The sequence below is a fragment of the Achroia grisella genome, unplaced genomic scaffold, assembly GCF_030625045.1.
Source record: "Achroia grisella isolate CSIRO2021 unplaced genomic scaffold, CSIRO_AGI_Agris_v1 utg782, whole genome shotgun sequence".
Lineage (NCBI taxonomy): Eukaryota > Metazoa > Arthropoda > Insecta > Lepidoptera > Pyralidae > Achroia > Achroia grisella.
Window position 1 is genome coordinate 219,833 of NW_026713022.1, and position 21,054 is coordinate 240,886.

Sequence of the window (21,054 nt, forward strand, 5' to 3'; positions counted from 1 at the left end):
TTTTTATAAAATTCTACTTCTATTTCGTTAAAAGTTACATGCTTAACATTTAAATCCGTTACATTATCAAGCATTGATAACAAGAAGGATAATCAGTAACTAAAATAATGTCATTTTCTGCTCAATAAAAGCTACTTATATTGCTGTATACTACGCAAACTAAGATTTCAATATTAAAACGAAAAACCAATTATTTAAGGAATATTTTATTATATATACATATATTTTTTTGGCTTAAAGAGACTTCCCTTTGGAGATAATCTATGCGTAATTGGGAACTAGGTTCACAACATTGCTTCACGTAATCAACGTAATATTTAACATGACGTCAGAGGACAGACTCTATCATGTGGTATTATAGTTATGGTAAACGAGAAATATGTAGATTCCTAATTGAAATATTAATATAGTGTGATATATAATATGTAATTATAACACAAGATTTAGAAATTTAAAAATTGCTTAACATATATTTCATGTGAAACTTTGTTAAGTTATCAATATTGTGCAAAACTTACAACTATTTCCAAACTACACTTTAAATCCTGATAATTTTGTCACTATCTCCTCAACAACACAACTCAACATCTCAACAATAACTACTTTTTGAAATAAACCTTCCGAAATAGACGGAGATGGTAGACCAAATATGTGGAGAAACCTCTATATTACCTTAATAACATAAAAAATATCATCATTACATAGTATCTATAAAGTAAAGTCATTGTCGCTGTCTGTTCCTATGTATAGAGTGATTCTAGAGGATGGTTTACATATATAATACATATACACCCGTGCGAAGCAGGGTCGAGTAGCTAGTTAATATATAATAGTAGAACCTTCTACATATACTAATGATATACAAATAAATTGAGAACATCATCATCATGGGGTAAGTTACATTTAGACGTCCTAGTTAGAATTGTAATTGGTCCTAGTTTTCGGGTTCCTTACTTGTAGTGGAATACCCGTAACTTATATGTTACATCTACAATAACCCATAGTAATACATACATATCACACACAATACAGTATTAAATTGTGTTGTTAACGACATGCGAAAAAGTACTAATAAGTACTAATAAGAATTTTTCAATGAAGTCTATATAATAATAATATTTAGAGAACATGTTAAAGTTAAAGCTGGCGATTACTAAGAATAATTTTAAATCATATTTAGCAAAATACTATCAAGAGAATTGTTGTACAATAAGCTGTGTTATTTACGGTCCTCCACTGCTCGTATTCATGCATGATTTAATGTGAAACTAGGGCGAAACCTAACTAACTTTAATTGATATGCCGGTCTCGATGTGTTTAGCAACTGCTAAGTGACTCAATACGATGCCTTGGCATCTGTTCGCCTATATCTTATATGGAGTTGTTATTTTGAAATATATACAAGCAACCAATTTGCGTATGAATATAATGTTTTAAATATACGTACGCTAAGTACGTCCTCACAGAAATGTTTCTGATGCTGTTGTTATTATTAGTTGTATTAGGAGACAATAAATACTACAACTAAATCAAATTCCAATTTACAAATACTGGTGCAGCTATAGGTTACTTGGAATTGTCGAAATTCATATATAATATCAGTTGATACCTACCTTTTTTCTCATAAAATATGTACATCAATCAATTTCTCTGAATACACGAGATTGTGTAAAATTAAACCATGACAACCTATATTAAGATAAAGTACGCAACTTCAGTGCACAAAATATATGAAATATTTACCTGATTCTTCATTTCTTAATTGTTTTTCTATTTCTTTATCGCTAGCCTCCTCCAGTCGCGTAACATCAAGTAATACACCAGCATCTAGAGAAGCTTCTGTAGCATTACTATCACGTTGGCATAGATTTCCCGTTCTTCTCTTCCTCATTCCGTATGTATGAACAGGCACTATTAATTTAGGACGTGGTATGGAAAAGTCTGAGTCCGAACCACTAGAGGAACTTTTAGCACTTCTAGATAAAACACCATTACTATTTATTACACGATCTTCATTTACACGTTCTTTTGAAACACCAAAGGACAAAATGTCATTAAATCTGTCATACCTATCCTCACTTTTTACTCTCACTGTATTATACATTTTTCCATATTTTTCGCGTTTAATTTTAGTTGGTTTACTATTTATAGTCCGATTTTCACTTTCTTTCCCCAATTCAACATTGTGAAATCCATTGCTTGTTGGATCTACAGCTAGTTGTTTAGTTTGCCCTTTATACATTCCGTACTCCATCATAGTCAGCTGTTCGCTCGGCGACAGATTACGTTTTGGTTGAGTGACAGTAACGCCATTGCGAGACTTATTATCAGGTTGAACGACGTCAAGATAAGCTCGAAGTGGGGCTCTTCCTTCGCTCTTAACTCTCATAGATTTAGAACGAAAACTTGGCTTAACATTTTCGATACGTGCAATTCGTTCGTTCGCAATTTGTGTAGTGTGATTAGGAAGTTGTTCGCATGTAGATAATGACTCATTAATGGGCCGCATGTACAGACCTAAATCTTCCGCTTCGCAATCCACTTGGAGATCTTGTTTCCCTAATCTAGATTTCATCGGACTCAAATCTAAAGTTGCCATTGTATTAATTAATTGATACATTTTATCGTTGCTAAAATTACTTACATTTTCATGATGTGTATCACTATTATGTTGTGGTTTATCTTTTTTTGGATCTTTTATCAATTGTTTTATTTTATCACTATCAGTGTCATTATTTTGTTGACTAACTCTTGAATAATATTCATAATAAGATTCCGATGAGGGATCTGCTGGTACTGGCCCAGGATCAGGTAATGGATAATTATTTTTCTTTGAATCTGCCTTTCTCTGTCTATGTGCATATTTAAGAGAATCTTTACGCTGTGGTGGAATAGGAGGCTGTCTTCCGTGCGATCCAAATGCTTCAATATCCCACTCCGTAAAATTCCTTCTTTTAACTCGTCTCAGTGTTGAAGGTTTATATCCATTTGGCATGTCTTTGAAACTATAACTATGTTTCAATTTATTTTGTGCAACGAGGTTGTTATTTGCTCTGGCCTTCTCTTCTATATTTTGTTGGTATTTTGCTAATTGAGATATGTTTTCATTGGATACATTATGAACATAGTTATAAGCATTGTCTGGCGAAGAATATATCTTGGTGTCATAACTTTTGTCATTTGTATGACCCACGTCCCTCCAAGATTTACTTCTAGAAATAGAATTATATTTTGATTTATTCGAGCCATTGTCACTTTCATTATAGGTACTGAGATTTCGAGCTCCAACCCAATTTGCGGCATATACTAGGTCCATAGTTCTGTCACTAATAGAAAGCCAAGGGTCCTCCATGACCGCTTTTCCTGGATAATGCTTAAGTTTCATTTTGCTCTGATTATAATCATCATCTTTGTTTTGGAGTCATGAAGTAATTTTGCAGTAAATTGATGAAAACATGATAATTTAGAATCCATTTTTCGAATATAGGGTAAGTATGTATTTAATTGCAGAGTTTAATAGTAACTTAATAATGTTGCACACTTATTTTTTAGAGATTCATTATTATAAACGTTGTGTTCCATATTTACCTAAATAATCAAAACTGTATTAAATAATTACTAATTTTAAATAAATATATAGTAGTTTATAAATAGTATAACAATGGAATGATTTTGCAACACTACATTTTGAGGTTAATAATAAGATTTATTACACAAAATATTTGATTGTATTTTTTATACATAAACCTGGTCATTTCGCAACAAGAGCAGATGCACCACTGGATACAAACACACATTGCCCAAGATAGCCTTTAGAGCAATACGGTATAGCACAAGGAAGTGGCCAGTAATCTTGAGAGACTATCAAACTAATGCAAATGGAATCACATTACGTAATAATTAGATAATGGGGCTGAGCGAGTGTAAGCCGTTCGCATCTGCCACAGAAGTCAGCTTATAAAATTTATTGTTGTTATTGTAATATATGCACTTTCACTTGTATACTTTTTCACTTCTTTGCGAATATCAAAACGTTATTTAAGTGTTGATAAATAAGTACGAATGTATCAATAGTGATATGTACGTAAATAAGATTTTAATGCACTAATGAATTTAATCAATCATTAAACGCATGATCAAGTTAGTAGGAAACGATTTCTAGACACCAAGCAATGAACGGGTAAAAACCAGTTCATTGGTCCACATATGCAGTCGACTGGTCAGTGATGATACGTGAGAATTGTATCCAGAAACATATGAGAAATCAATGATTACAATTAACAAAAGAGCGAGTAAACAAATAATTTCTATGACTCGGAAGAAAATTGTTGATTTTCTACATAATGAATAATTCTATTGTCTATCTAATAATAATGAACTAATGTAAATCTGTAGCTGAAATATGTAGGATCACAGTTTATTTAATTGAATTTATAAAGTTATTGACATATGTTTTTTAAATAAGTACCTATCGTTTCAAGGTTTGGCAATATCTTGTTTGTTAAAAAATACTTACACAAAATTATTTTTTTTATCCTGATATAGCAACTCAAAAATCAATTTATATACTTCGTAATTATTTAATTTACTAGTAGTATGCGTCGGTGTAATTTAAGGATAGGACAGTATAACAATGTAAATGTAAAATTGTTAATAGGCTAAGTGTTACTAGGCTCTCTGGCATAAAATAGTGTCTATCTAGTGAATGTGTTTAAATTAATAATGAAACAGTTATCCACAAAGGAGGAGCCTTTATTTCTCCAATTCAACTCGCTGCTAGCATGACATGTAAAGAACGCTTATTCATATAAATAGATTTTGATTGGCTGATATAAAAACATTAACTATACACAAAAGAGCAACTTTTATTCTCTGACCAACTAGAACTAAGAATAGATTTTAGAATTTAAATCATCAAACAATGTTATGCACTCTTATATTGTAACATGATCGTAACGTAGATAAACTAGATGCAATATAGAAATACTGACTTTCTATGCTCTGATGGCCTTAATAATTGACTTAAGTAGTATTAATATCTCGATAAGATTACAATCACCTATGTGCCTTATTGTTAGACATACAATGTATTATCAAAGTAAAGTCAGAACAACTTTCTAAACAGCCTTATATTTAGATGAAACTAAAAATATACACTAAAATGTAGTAGGTAATTTGAATAATGCTGAAGTAATAACGAATATTCAATTCAAATTAGTTTCAATTAGTGAACTAGTTCCATTTGATCCAGTAAATGTAGTGATCATCAGCGGTAAATAGAAGTTACTCGTTAGTAATTCTCGTATGGTAAGCAAGTCTGAAGACAGACATAGAAAGCTCAGGTCTCGAATATTATTATGCTAAAATATCTTTACCGCGAAGACCACGTTCCGAAATACTTTCACGGCATTTACGAGTAGTGCACGCAAACACAAACTGCTTGCAATAACCTTCTTGGTGCATGAGACCCCTCGTAATTCAATTTTCAGGTCAGAATTTAATGCTTTTATTATAAATTTAACCATATTATTAAATTATTTTTATAACAACAACATTAAACTTAAAGTCAATTCACAAAATCATTCCATGGTTATAATATATACAGAGAGACATTATATTTTGACTTAACATTAATTTTAAACAATAGATTTATTTCAATAAGCATAAGCGCTATAAGCACTGAGTATCCTCTAGTTACATTCGATACGATGACAGCTGCATCTTCAGCGAAAAAACCATTTCGATGTATTAACATATTTCAACACAACATTACCACCGTTAAACTAAATTGTTCTATAGAAACTATTTATTTATAACGCAAACACTTCCAAACTATAGGTCATTGTTTCGTTAACGTTGAACACAATCGCGGCTATTACAAATTTGAAACGCGAGACGTCGAAAACGTAGCGACCAATCACGACAGCGTCACTTCGCCTACTGACTTTACTGCTCTACTCACTCAAATCCGATCGACTCCTGCGCACGCATCGCTGGCGCGTGCGAATGAGAAACAGTTATCGTGGATAGAGACAAAACATGTGTACCTGAATTTAAATAAAAAGCTTCTGTCACAAAAGGTGAGCAAGATGCTACTCTATAATTATTATAGTCTTTGACAAGACGCTGAACTTACTCTGTATAATAGAGTACTATTATAGTACCTATTTCTAGTTATTATTGAATAATTATTTCATTAATATTGCTTATAATATAATTTAATTATATCTATATCAGTTGTTTGTTTTTTCTAAAAATGACGTGCAATATTAGTAAAACTCAAACGGATGCTAAAAGTAGAGCGACATTTTAAAAAGTTATTAGCGAAGGCGAACAAAAAAGTGAATCAATGCAAGGCATCGTCCGTGACCGAATAGTTACTGAAATATTTGTAAACTGAAGGTCAAAACCTTTGGAACAATCACTTACATAAGTATATTTGGTAATAAGTTATTATTAGATAAATCATTATTGAACTTTTTATAGCCTTTCGTCAAATTGAAGTATAAAAAATGACTAATAATTTCAGTTTCTAATATTGATTTTACTAATATATCGCAATATTTACGTCATTCGAGAGCCTTGATATATATATTCTAAAATATATTCAAATTTACTAACTTTCATCAGCTAATAAAATTAATTAAATTTTAATATAAAATCGTCTCGCCTACAAAGTATTATACAAAAACTAATTCAACTTACATGTTAAGATTTATAACGACTCTGATTACAACCAATGTTTTTTCTATAGTAACTATGTCTTTTGTTTATTCAGTTGCTTTATTATCTAAATTAAAATATTCTGTAATATTATTTCTTGATATTACATTGGAATATTATCTCCCTTAACACACCTATATAATATAGAATTTAAAGAAATAAACCATATAAGAATCAATTAAAAACCATAAAAGTTAAACAAATAAAATTCTCAAAGCATTTGTTTGGGATACTTTTACTTTTTTTACATCTAGCATGAAAAATTTCATATTTTTAACTTACAAGTTTGCTGACCATGACTTCATAATTCAAATACCATAATCAAATTCACAAAACTTATTACATATCGGGCAGATTAAAAATAACGGTGATATTTTTTTTGGATAGTTTTCGTCGGGTTAGTAAAGCATTAGACAATGATGCTCTACAAGGGTTCTCTATAAGGGCGCTCTATAAGGGTTAGACGATATAGTTCAACCTATAACTTATGCCCGGGCAAGGAGCGCAAGCTCGAGGCCCGTACCCAGCAGCGGTCCAGTTAGGACCAGCGGACGACCCAAATAATAATAATAACATTTGAAAATCGGTAAGCAAGTTATATGAAAGGTACTATATTGGAATATGCAACTTGATATTTTTATAAGAGTGACGAATATATGTAGTCTTAATTTTTATATGTACTAATATGTCGAAGTAAAATGTCTTACAAATATTTTCAAACAGATAATCTGAGGTGTACAAAGTTCCCAACTTTTAAAAATGGCGTAACTTTACACTAATAAAGCTAAACAGTTTCAGTATACAGATTATATACAGATGCTACCTTTACGCAATTTTTCTCATCTCGATTGCGCATCTAATATAGTAATCGTAAAAACTTAAAGTATCTAATCTTAAAAATACTGAGTATGATATTATGTAAAGCATGCAGATTGGCAGAAATCATGATAAACTAATGACAATATATGCGAAGGTTGTTGTTGTAGTAGTTCTAGATGAAGTTCACGAACCGAAAGTTCGAGTAAAAGTAGAAATGCTAATCGGATGCTATCTTCAGATTTCATTTGTGACGCAATCGCGCGGTCAAGGCTGCAAAGATCACGGTTTCACTTTCTCATCGTACAATGGACGTTTGTAAACCATGTGGCATCGTGATCTATGTCTGGCTTTTCATAATGTACTGCAGCACAAAGAAAATCTTAAACATAATAGAGGCCATTATGTATTTTCATCAAAGTACCATAAACACCTCTCTTCCACTCTGGCCTAAGCCAACACGTCACGTGAAAGCTTTCATGTGTGTTTTTGAGTTACACTACAAAATGTTCTTTCATATATTAAGTGCTCGGTCTAGTTCAAACATTGTTTTAGTAGTTTTTATTGTTACCAATAAATTATATTTTTTTGTTAACTATCAAGTTTTATTTGCTGTAAATCTAATAATCTATAAATATTAGCTCAACTTTAATTTTTTTTCTTTCAAATACGAAAAGTGTTCCAAGTCTTTACCGCCCTACATAGTATAATATAAAAGTAAGTTTAATGTTAGTACCATATAATTTACGATAAAATTATTACCATTACTTACTAATTAATTATAAAACTGATATTCGACATTAAGAATTTAAAACATTGTAGTATATTTCGTCATAATACGCAAGTTGGTAACAATAATTTGAATGAAACAAGTTATGAATACAATCGCCATGCTCTCTTGGCATGTTTAATTGAACAATGAAATTATGAACTATGTGCCATGCGGGTAGTCTCCCCTTCTTTACAAATATAACACATGCCCTATAGTATTGTATTATTACGAATGAAGTGTTCAACATCTCGTGTGTAATATGCATTAATATTCCTATTCATTGAAATATCGCATAAGAATTCAAATAATTTTGGTTATCGTTGTTGTTTTGCATTTGTTTTTTATCTAATGCTAAGTAAAAATTATTGTATGTTATGTAACTCATTTATATCATATATCTTTTGTTATGAAAAATGTAGTCTATATAATAGAGCTGAGCCTAAAGAATACGTATCATATCAAATTGATGACAAAATAATAATAAAAACTATACACCAGGTACCGATTAAATATATTGAAATATTTATTATATACCTAAGTTTTGTTACTGATATCAAAATATTATAGGAAGATGCAAACAGATAAAGAAATAGAAAAAATATATAATTTACTTAATTATTCACCGGATTTCACTGTCTCGTTGTCATCTATAAAAACATTTAATTCACTTTGAAAGTTTAATGAATACTTAATTGATTACTGCACGGTGTACGTAGCATTTCTTAGAGAAATCGCTTGATATGGATGGTCACTTCAGCAGAATGCAGTTATGAGTACATAATAGATAATGAACTTTAATGCTTTACAGTTTAATTTCAAATTAGTTTTTTAAATTAATATGGCATTAACATAACTGTATCTACATCTTACCTGACCGAATATTTTATAGACAATATAAAATAAATAAAAGAAATTTTCTTATTCATCATAGCTACTATGGTCTTAATTCAGTTTTGTTCTAGTCTTATTAGCAAGAGCTCTAAACGCTTTAAAGCTGACATACTAACTATTTTATGTATGTACTTACTTAATTTTTAATTTACTTAAGTACTTATTAGTAAAGCAAAATAGAACTATTGCTCTACATAACATATGTATAACTATGTAATAATGTAACCTTTAGACAGAAATAAATTTAAAAAAAGTGCAGTTCACATTTATATTCATTGTTATGTCTCATTTGTCACAAGTAATTATTATTATCATTTAAAGCGCACTGAAGTACAATCATTAAATGTGTTAATTGTTAATTAATTAACATATTTTATCACTTGAAGGTTTGCAAGAAGCACACTTATGGAACTTGCTTTGGGTTCATATTATATCTTTGTTAAAAATTACGAAACATTTTGTGGTTATACGACAATGAATATAGATGATTATTTTTTAAGAATACGATAGGAACAATTGTGTATGAAATAATATAAAAACACTACTACTAAAGATTAAAGATTAAAACAATTTCGTAACAGTAAACTCAATGTAAAAATAATGCTTCCGTAATGCACAATCCATCTGTGTTATACGACAATTTTGACACAATAATGTCAGAATGCATGAAACATTAAATCTTGTATTGTGCAACGTCCCCTAGTTACTCGGAAATTGCTTGATGCAACAATTTGAACGAACCATGACATGTTATTGCAACATAACACCATAATTTATGATACTTCTATAACACTTAATGCACTAACATTAAGTGTTAAACATACAAGGTTATTATAGATTGTAATCGAATAGAAGGTATCAGTGTAACATTATATCAACATATGGTTCCTTTCACAATGCTAAACATTTACTTAACATCCGCAACAATCCATTAAGATCCAATTGCTAATGAACAGAGGTATCTTCTTTATCTTTATACATATAAAAAATCTAAAATTGTGACGAGGCATAAACTGCCTACGTGTATTAAGGTTTCAGGTAAAAACTACTGGAGAAATTACGGTGAATTTATCACAGAATATCTTGTTAAACATCGTGCAACACAGTTGAGAAAATAATCCCTAAAGGGAATTAATTAATTTTGTGAATAATTTTAATACGCCATGCTCTATTTTTTTTGTAAAATAATTTACGAAATATAATAAAGTAATACATGCCTTATATTGTTATCGTATTGTCAATTTCATAAATAAACGATTTAAAATTATACACGACTACGAAGTTACGGGCACCTCTAATTCTATAATAATTTTAAATAAACTGGAGTACGGGATGTCTAGTTAGTCGTTAAAATAAAATAAAAATATATATATAAGCCTGTTCAGATCATTATTTCTAATGATTCTTGTATTACCTCTTATCATACTTCTTTTCTCTTCCATAGAATTGATTGATGATTGATTATACGAAGCAAACTGCTGAGAAAAATGGCTATGTAAGGCGTCATATCTCTCAAATAAATAAACCATTCAAAGTGTACATTGTTATAAACCAATGATTGATAATGATATCTAGGACGTAATTTACAAGTCTTTTAGGGTGAGTACAAATGCTAAGTAAATAAGAGTAAAAATTAATTAAATATACCACTCTAATAATTTAATAACACTACTAGTAATGTAATAACTTCTAAGAGACGTGATATCAACATTATTCAATATAAATATTTGTGTTCGAAATACCTAATAATGCGTATACAGAGAATTCCGTATCCTCATATAATATTATATTGTTTATATTTATTGAACGTGTACATGAATTGGTATTGCCATTACAGCTAGTCGTAGTAGTATTAATGTAATACTAATATGATATATACCATATCAAAATTAAAACAAATAATTATAATTTCTAAATAAACTACTAAAAATATATGAATAGACTAAAGAAGTAGGAAAGAAACTATTGTTAATCTATTCCGATCTAGATATATTTAATTATAAACGACTGTTTACAATGGAATAAGGCATTAAAATCAAAATTTTCTGTATATTACAATAAAAAAGGGTCATTTTCACCTTTTGATTGTTTATTTAAATGTATATTAAATAAAGTTAATAAATTTCATTTAACAGAGCCATTTTATTTTCGCTAAGTAAGAATTTCATACATACATTTACTACCATATTTATTTCATACTTATTTCTATTATTATTTTCTATTATGATTTCAAGCATAGATTATTTCTTACACAATGAATAGACAATCGAATTGTTATCAAGAAACAAAAGTGTATATATAATATAATATCAAAATTATAAATATCTAATAGATAACATAAATATAGCGAAATAGTTGGTACGTCATAATAAATGAATACGTAATAAATGATAAACATGTATAAATTATCTGTATAAAATGGTATTCTGGGTTAGAAGGATCTTTACTGATAATAATGTTATCAAATTTTGGGTCAACTTGAGTTTAACGACTAAATAAACGAACTAATACCATATACAATTTTTAACATCCTAACATGTATGATAATGTTATAAAAATAAACCTCTTCTGGCAAAATATTGACATATAATATAATATATCATTTTTGATAAACACAGATATCTAATAAATATAATAAAATCTTACTTTATCAGCAAGAGATATATACACTGGCAAATATGCATCTAAATATATCTAGTGGAAGCGTAGAGCGATACATCGCGATTATATACATTGCTTGTCATTATCGCAAAAGATGATGATATAATATATTATTACAGTTTGTTATCATCTAAAAATATAAACGGAGCAATTCTTGTATACACATTTTGAACACAGACGAACGAACGAATTCGTAAAGATTAAGTGTCTTTATTTCTTATAATTTTATTCTTTATTTGTATGTGTCAGTACAGCCGATCGGGTATACGGAATAATTGTTCCATCATCATTCACAAAATTCAGTTCTAATTCATCATAGGTAGAGAATAATTTACAATGGTGATTAAATAAAAAAATACATCTTAAAAATACATTGTCACGTTGATAATTGAGTCACACACTAAATGAATTTTGATCCACGTCTTTTGTCATTACTCACGAACCGAGCAAGAATACTATAATATCCTTGAAAAGGTATAAGTTTATTACGTACAATTTATTCTTGAGTGTAAAAAATAGACGGTAACTTATCTGAGTTAACTTATTTTAAGAAGTTGAATTTAATCGATGTTAACAGATTGATACTTGTTACGTTAATTACATTGTTGTTTTATAAAACTAAATTAATAAAATAAAATAAACGGTTTAACAAATAAGTCTAAATTTAGAGCAACAATATATATATATATATATATCTGCCAATAATTCTTTTCTAATGAAAACCAACTTCAATAGATATATAATTAGTATGAAACTATTACATAAACAAATCCTATGCTTAAAAAATCTAATAAATCTATAGTGTAAAATACAATCGAGAACCTTCTAAAACTACATACCTACAAAACATACGTAACAGAAAACTACATTAGGAACGGAAACAAGGAAACCCGTCACACCTGTATTAGGTGTAAACCAGGAACATGGAGCATCGATTATCGTATCCACAAGCATAAACAAGCAGACTACCAGCCCATTACCTACTAATAACGTACATTACCGGCTTACACTGTCAGTTATGTACTCATAAAGCTTCGCAAACAGCACTGGATTGATTCACTTTCACTTGTAAACTCGATTAAGCATAAAGAAATATCCGATTGATATTGGCGTGACGTCATCTGTCTTATAACAAAAAACAGCAAGGTCTCTCTATTCTCCATCTCCGGTAGCCAAGGTTAGAACACGATCATGCATTGTCAAAGTTGATTAACTTTTTGTCAAAGACCAATTTCAAAATAGGAACAAATAATTTTCGGTAGGTACAGAATATAATTTTAGTATAGAATTTATAGGGTACCAAACTAAAAAAAATAATAGTTCTTTTTGTCAAAATCGTATAGATACTCTTGACCTACTCAACATGAAAGCAGATATATAAAAAAACTTTTTTATAAATGGTAAAACATAATACAACTTTTTAAAATTCTTTGTTTTAGAAGTTTTATCCGCTTTTTATAATAATTTAAAATTTAAAACAACATTAACAATGAATGTAATAATAAATATAATTACTGAAATAATACATCACGATTACTGTATAATAAATTTTAACAGCTGGTATAATTAGAGGATGATATTAGGAAGTTATTATTCCTAGCAGGAACACTACTAGATAATAGTAAGAAGTTTAAGCAATAATATGATTTAGGTACTCTTTTTTCCGGTAATATTTGATGAAACGTAAGTATTTCATACCAGCATAGTACTAATAGTAGGCTTGTTTTTGTTGTTTGCAGCGTAGGTTGGACTCCCTAAAATTATATTTGGATGGTTCATACTCTTGAAAGTATTCTAATTGTTTACTCTAGTAATTTTTTTCTTATTTTGACTATAACTTTGAATGTTTATGCATACTTACTATAAGCTATTAACTGATTAAACACACGGCCGTTGCTGCTGCATGTACATATAAATGGAAATTTTTTACAACGGTTTTTGTAGCAACTAACATCACTAAAGCAGTCATTTTCTGAAAACCGTAAACTAATTACAACTACAAACATATTTCAGGTTTCGTTGACTTTTACGAGTATATGATACATTGTAGTAGATAAAACCAGCTTCCGTAGAAAATCTAAGTCCTTTTTTGTTTAGATAGTTTTATTGCTTTTAGTTTAGGTACTATTTTACTTAAAATATATACATTCACTTAAGTATATTAATTAATAGAAGCATTCGTTTGAATAAAATATTCGATAAACAAAATAGCGGGTGATACCGTATCAAAGCCGCTAGTTTAACTGAGATGTTACATTTTGTTCTGTTAACTCTGTAACGGTAGTCATTTTCAATTTAGAAGTTGTTGACATATTTATAATTTATTACTCGTACTTTTTTGTTTGTTTTGAGCAATTGGAATGGCAAACAAGGTAACGCTTGATGGTAAGTGGTAATCGATATCTCCATACATAAGCAGCACCATAGATGTAACGTTATATGTGATGACTATAATACCACTGACTAGCATTTGCACTCCAGAGCATGAAAATGTACTACTAACTTTCATGACAGAAACACATCTTAGAAATCAAGCTGCCTGGCATTTGAAATAGGTAAGACAGAGTTTATACAAAGTGTAAAGTATACCTACCATGGTAAACTTCAGCACAATAATGAAAATGTTATGAACTAAAATAAAGAATAACAATTCGACTTTCGTATCTACATTATTACGTATTCCGGATCGTAACTTACACAATATTTGTACGCATTAAGCGTCACGAAATGATGTCACCCCACCGGTAAAGGTGATAGGCTTTCACATCGGAACAAGAACTGTGTCTGAACGTTGATTGAACCGAATGTAAACAGTTTGCTCATGCAAATGAACTGTCACTCTATTCTACAATTGTTAAAGCCGAAATTTTGTTTCCTTTCCGCTGTAGAACAATTTAAAGTATTAATTTAATAAATAAAATCTTGTTTTCGGTCTTAACTTGCAACTGTAATTAATTACGTGGAATATTTATTACGGTATGAATTGTTACCAGTGTAATTTCGAATGTATTTAAAATAAATTAAAAGGAACTAAATACACACAAAAATAAAAATGTTCATGAATTATTCTTGTCTATATCATATACCTACAAGTATATGAAAATAAAAAATAGGAAAGAAAGAATACTGGGTCAGTACTATACATATTCTGAGTGACACACACGTCACAATTAGAGAAGTTGAATGGGCATTGCGGAATTCCGTAAGGCCTGTATCTCCTGGACTACATATACTACTCCTCCTACCTCCCTAGAGAGACATGGCAGTTTCATTTGATTAATACAATAATCAAAACGGAGTTTTGATAATGACCACTAAATTAAATGAAACCAATTTTGTTAGTTACATAGTTTGATACATATACTATTTAAAAACACTTAAAACTAATAGTTCAGTAACTTAAAAATAGGTGTCTATGTTATTTTGCAATATCACCTTTTTAATTGACTACAATATTAAAAAGATATTTGTTTTAAAATTGCTAAATGCTCATTATTAAAAGTCCTTTTATATTAATTATTATAACACTCCTTACGTTAATTTGATACTTGACTACGAGGTGTGACTCTATGCTCATCCTCCACTGATGTTCCGCCAGCGTATACCTACCGTTAGCGTATACGGAAGCACCATTTCATCATCCATAAAATATCATAAAAAAGAAATGCAATTACTAATACAAGTCTTGATCACATATTATTAAAGTATATTTTACGTAATTAGATTTACGTCACGTCGCCTAACATCAATATAGCACGCTTCATATTGAAAGTTTATTAATGTTTCTAAATTATATATTATTAAAGTTACATAATTCTATCATAACAATATTATTCAACTAGTTTCTTATGCTCTGAGTCATCATTGTGTGGTTACTGGTGACCTTACTGACCCTTGCCGATTTTCACCAAGTTATGATATAATATTATGTTTTTTATTGTATTATTTGTGACCATGGTCATGTAATAACTTGTATTGAATGTTTTTGTGACAAATAATTGGAATACAGTTTGGGCCTGCGTTAAATAAAATTCTCAAAATGGCAGCCAAAGTTTTTTTTGTAGTAACCACGTAATTGAAGATTGCGGAAACATATTTATAATACTTAATACTCGTTAAAAATGTAATTAAATCTTTGAATAATGAGTAGGTAAATTGAACAGACTGATTACTCAAGTGATTATATTTTGGTAGTCTTTGTAAAAAAGTCTGCGTGTGTACCTCAGTCTTGTCTGTTTCATCTGCTAAGCAGGTTGCTTTTCCTTCCACCTTCCATTCAACTTAAACACGCTGCAACAAAGCAGTTTTTAAGTTGAAGGGTGGAGATAAAGAAGTGAAATTAGAGGATCTTATAGCATTTCGGAATAGCAACGATGTTTATCACGGGGTCATATGATAATGTGATATCCGTGGCGCTGTTCATGTATGTATATAGGCTATGTCTATACACTTACCATCATACAATATAAATCTAATTTGTTCTAAAATCCTCACTTAGGTGGTATCAATTATTAATTTCATAGTAACCCAAGTAATATCTTACTTACACAGTAGTTAGCGATATAATAGATTTATTTTGTGTTATAGCTTTTTTTGAGCACAAAGGTAAACAAAAACGGTATATTTTTTATAATAAACTAATATTTAATAATTAATTGATAAATAATATTAAAATTGATAATTATTTTATCCGCATCGTGAGTACGAGATCGCACACGTAAAACAATAAGATATTATATAAAAAATATAAGTTTTGTGAAATCGACTCTAAAGTTTTAATTTTAATGTCTAATTCCAAATTTAATTACTGCAGTATTAAGCGTGAAATATTATAGTTTTGTAAATGTTATTAATAAATATTGTTCATATGTTCTGACATTCAAATATGCAAATAAACATAAAAAAATATCAGAATCAAAATAATCTAATGGAACACGATTTCTAATTGAATATGAACCGTGAAACACGATGCACCTACTTTTTCTATAGTAAACCAAAAGATGACCTTGCGATGAGCCCCGAGGTCTATTGATAACATTTCTAATGACCTCACAGCATGCTATGGCTAATAGGGATGTAAAAAATATCGATTATAGAAATAAAACGACTTTTTAAATAACCACCTTTGAAATCTATTTTAATATTTATGACAATCGATTAATTAATTATTAAATAATTTGCGTATGAGATTTATTTCGACTAATTGACCTAAAAAAGTTAGGTTAGTTGCAAAATAAAAATTTATGGAAAAAAGCGATTATTACGCTAACAAAAATATTTTAGTAATTAATCGATCGATCGATAATATAATCCGATTTTATACAGAATGTAACATCCCTAACAGCGTGTAAATTGTAATAACAAAATGGCAGCGTTACATGTATATTAATTTTAAATACCAAGCTCTAGTAATTACGTAGTATTTGTTACAATTTGTAAGGCTCGTTACACATTAACTGTTGGAGCAATAAGCGTTGAACTATGAAGTACATACATAAAAAAATGTTTTGAACAGAGTATTTAATAAACCAGAATTTTAATTACATAACTTGCATGCAAATTTGCAGTTAATAAATAAAACAGAGATCATTGTTAAATACTACGCTCGAAATTATAATATATATAATCAAATATATATTTATTAATTTATTTCATGTAGATCTATCACAGAGTCTTATGTTATGTCAAATCTACCATTAGTTCGGAGTGCTTTCGAACTGAGAAGAACCGACAAGAAACTCAGCACGTATTCTATTCAAATAAGCTTATACATGTTTACAATAATACAGATTCATTTTTATATTCAAGAAGTATTTGTATAAATTTAGCCTCGGTGGTCCATTCGCTTTACTTCCGACGTAAGTCGAGACAGTGACCACTAGATCACGACGCTCTTCATAATTTTTATATAACTAATTGAATACCAAACCAAACAAGTTTACGGCCAAACTGACGGTAAATTTAAACTGGCGTCTATTCACTTATACCTATATCAATAATAATAATATAATATACCTGACCAAATCACACCGTGCCATCTAGTTCCAAGGTAAGTTACTAGATAAGTGATATAAATACATGGATACATTTTTTTTGTTATTCTATTATACTGTGTATGTACACAATATACCTATAGAGAAAACACCCTAGACCAATACAAATGAAATAAACTCATCAATACATATACTTGTATCGTGCGAGGAAACAAACCCGCGACCATCGGAAGTAAAGCGATGTGCTAAACTGCTAGACCACCGAGGTCGTCAAATGTCGTTTATGTTTTTATTGTCACGCTATATGTAATAGGCAAGTTATGGCCACCTAATGAGAGCGCAGTGTTGTAATAATGATGATGGCTGATAATAATAATAATATAATAATAAAACTATTCGTATATAACATTTATGCAAGTTCAAATATGTTATACGAGCGGGAAACCGGGTCCCTCGTTAAATTTCATTAACAAATATAGCCTATGTGTTATTCTGCTACATAAACTAAATTACTGTAAAGTTTCATCAAAATCCGTTCAGTAGTTTTTGCGTGAAACAGTAACAAATATCCATACATAAACTTTGGCGTTTATAATATTATTAAAATATTACATTTATTAATTTATAATAATATACACTATAACATTTTCCACGTAGTTTATTCATCAAACGAAGAAAAGTGAAGAAGTAAAGACCCTGATATTTTGAAATGTAATAATAATTTAAGTTTATTCCTTTAAATTAGCTACCATTAAGAATTACAATCTAAATATCAGAAAGTTGAACCGAAATATACATTTCAGATTACATATAATAAATAAATAAATTATTCATAGTAATATTAAATATATGAAAGAGTGCCTGTGTGCCTAATTGTAACCGATCATAGTGAAATTTGGCATAAATATAACATATACTGCAATTTTTTTTTCAGATGTAAGATAACCGCTTTTCTTTTAACTCTTAAAACTGTGGTAAAACCTAACTTGATGCTAAAAAAGCAGACAAAGTCACATGTAATATCTTATACTATATTATATATATATACTATATAGCTCCATGTAATTTTGAAAAATTAAAAATTGACGATTTATTTGCAATTTCCTTCTTTCCTTCCCTGATGGTTACTTTCTATAGATACATTGATTAATGTATTACGATAATTATAAATAATTATACATCTAGCTTTACATGTATGCAAGAATAAACCGCATAGTGCGTGTAGAGTAACACTAAAGTGTAGGAAAAGCCGGTGTCACGCTGCTGGCTTTTCTGCTTTCTCGACGCCTCTAGAAAGTACTCGCTCTAGTGAGTACTACTACATACTTGATATAATAATTATTATGTTTACACTAAACTCTTGCTGATTGGAAATTATATATTCTGTCTTTTGTAATAGAAACAAAATTATATTCATTTTGTAATTTTCTCTCTAGGATATCTAATAGCTTTATTACTTTGAATGTCGGTAATTTCGATACTTTAAATAGATCATATATATCATACTTATCAAACCCGAGGCAATAATTTATATAATTGCCGGGACTCTACTCGTATAAAATTGATACTATAGCAATAATAAAAAGTATCATCTTAGCCAGGCTCTCCGGTGGAAATAATATGCAATACGTATTCTTTTCACAAAATGTAATAGTTTTATGATGCTAATTTATTATTTACTTAAAATAACCCCTCTTATATACCATATCATATCACAGTAATAAATACTCTATATATAAGCATTTATACCTCAAATAGAATAATCATAATCCATCTACAACGTTGAAAGTGTATTTGCTTTATTTTGTTATAAACAATGTAATAAGTTTAATAAAATAACAAAGTATTCATAAAATCCGTTAAAATTAAAATAAAATATTCATAAAATTTAGTAAGCAATTCCTACGAAAGTACTTACCCCATTAGAAACTTGGCGTGAAGATAATAAATTAATAAATACATGTAAGTAACTAGCGGCGTCTATGAAGGTATTAAGGCAACTAATATTCTACAAGCTGCCATCTATTAAGTAATAGTGCCAATGAAACTACTATCACCTATTGAAGCTAGTTTTGCTATTCACCGCTAGATGACACTAGTATGAACTAGCTCATTTAGCATGTCAAAAACAAGTGTTTAATCGTTGTTAACTGCATAAAACGATCAATACATTGATATTATAAACTAATAAAAAAAAGAAAAATCATGCAACTGACCTTCCATAACATACACAATACTGCCGACATCTCCTTCTTTGATGATAATACTCCCTGCCGCGTATTCTACTGGATACATGCAATCCACTATTTCCCGGATCTGAGTCATTTCCAGATTCTTCATGAAGTCATTGTCTAAAATCGCACCCTTGATCAGTTCCCGTGATCTGAAAGTGAAATACAAAGTAAATTAGTTCCTGTAAACATCAACTCAAATTTTTTATCTATGTCTAGTAACCAAAAAGACGGTTTAATTTGAAAGAAAGAAATTTGTTAAAAGGCTTTAAAATGCGGTGTTTCTTTGGAATTTGGGATATTGTGAGATATTTTAAACTGTCTATAAGTTCATGTCTATTAAATTAAGCAACGAGTATTAAGTACATTTCATTAAATTAATGGCCAGCTTATTTGTCATTATAGCGAATTGTATGAAAAAATCTGCAATTCTCTCCCTTATTTTATGTTCCACCTTACTTTCATACAAATAGACAATATTAATCCTTTTTCAACATTGATCTTTTATGTCTTATTCCATAACACCCTCTTTCTTTACAATCATTGTACACAATTTTACACAAAGTTGTAACTTGCAAAAAGAAATCTATAAATAGCACTCGATAAGTTGTGTAATTGTCTGATAAATGACAAGTTAGGGTTCCGTATTGATTAACTAATACTGCATTTTTATAATAAAGGGAAATTGTTGCTGCTTCGCATATAGTCATGAGCATCACGTATATAAAACATTAGCATCTGTTTGTATTTCAGATTATTATGTGCTATATGATCGCTTTGAATCCTTTCATGATTCAGACATGACATCCTTTTAAAGGCAGTTCCGTTTGCGCGCGTCGACGGACAACTAATCCTTGTATGTTGTATTACGTAAATACAATTGAATGTCATTTTAAAATTATATCTAATACATGATCGAACTAAGAATATTAATTTATTACTTGAGTTTTGACGTAATTTAATTAAA

At 29.6% G+C, this 21,054-nt stretch overlaps 1 protein-coding gene across 3 annotated transcripts in view; it reads right to left on the bottom strand.

Moving 5' to 3' along the window:
- LOC131851319 (cGMP-dependent protein kinase, isozyme 2 forms cD4/T1/T3A/T3B) overlaps positions 1–21,054 on the bottom strand; it is a 120,909-nt gene that overhangs the window by 19,165 nt on the left and 80,690 nt on the right. For 2 of the 3 annotated variants that reach the window (XM_059201806.1, XM_059201807.1), the window contains exon 3: positions 20,073–20,239. In XM_059201806.1, the coding sequence (XP_059057789.1) occupies positions 20,073–20,239 (167 nt within the window). Of the gene's footprint in view, positions 1–1,743; positions 3,589–5,707; positions 5,916–20,072; positions 20,240–21,054 lie in introns of those variants that run through there. The other variant, XM_059201805.1, reaches the window with a different exon arrangement.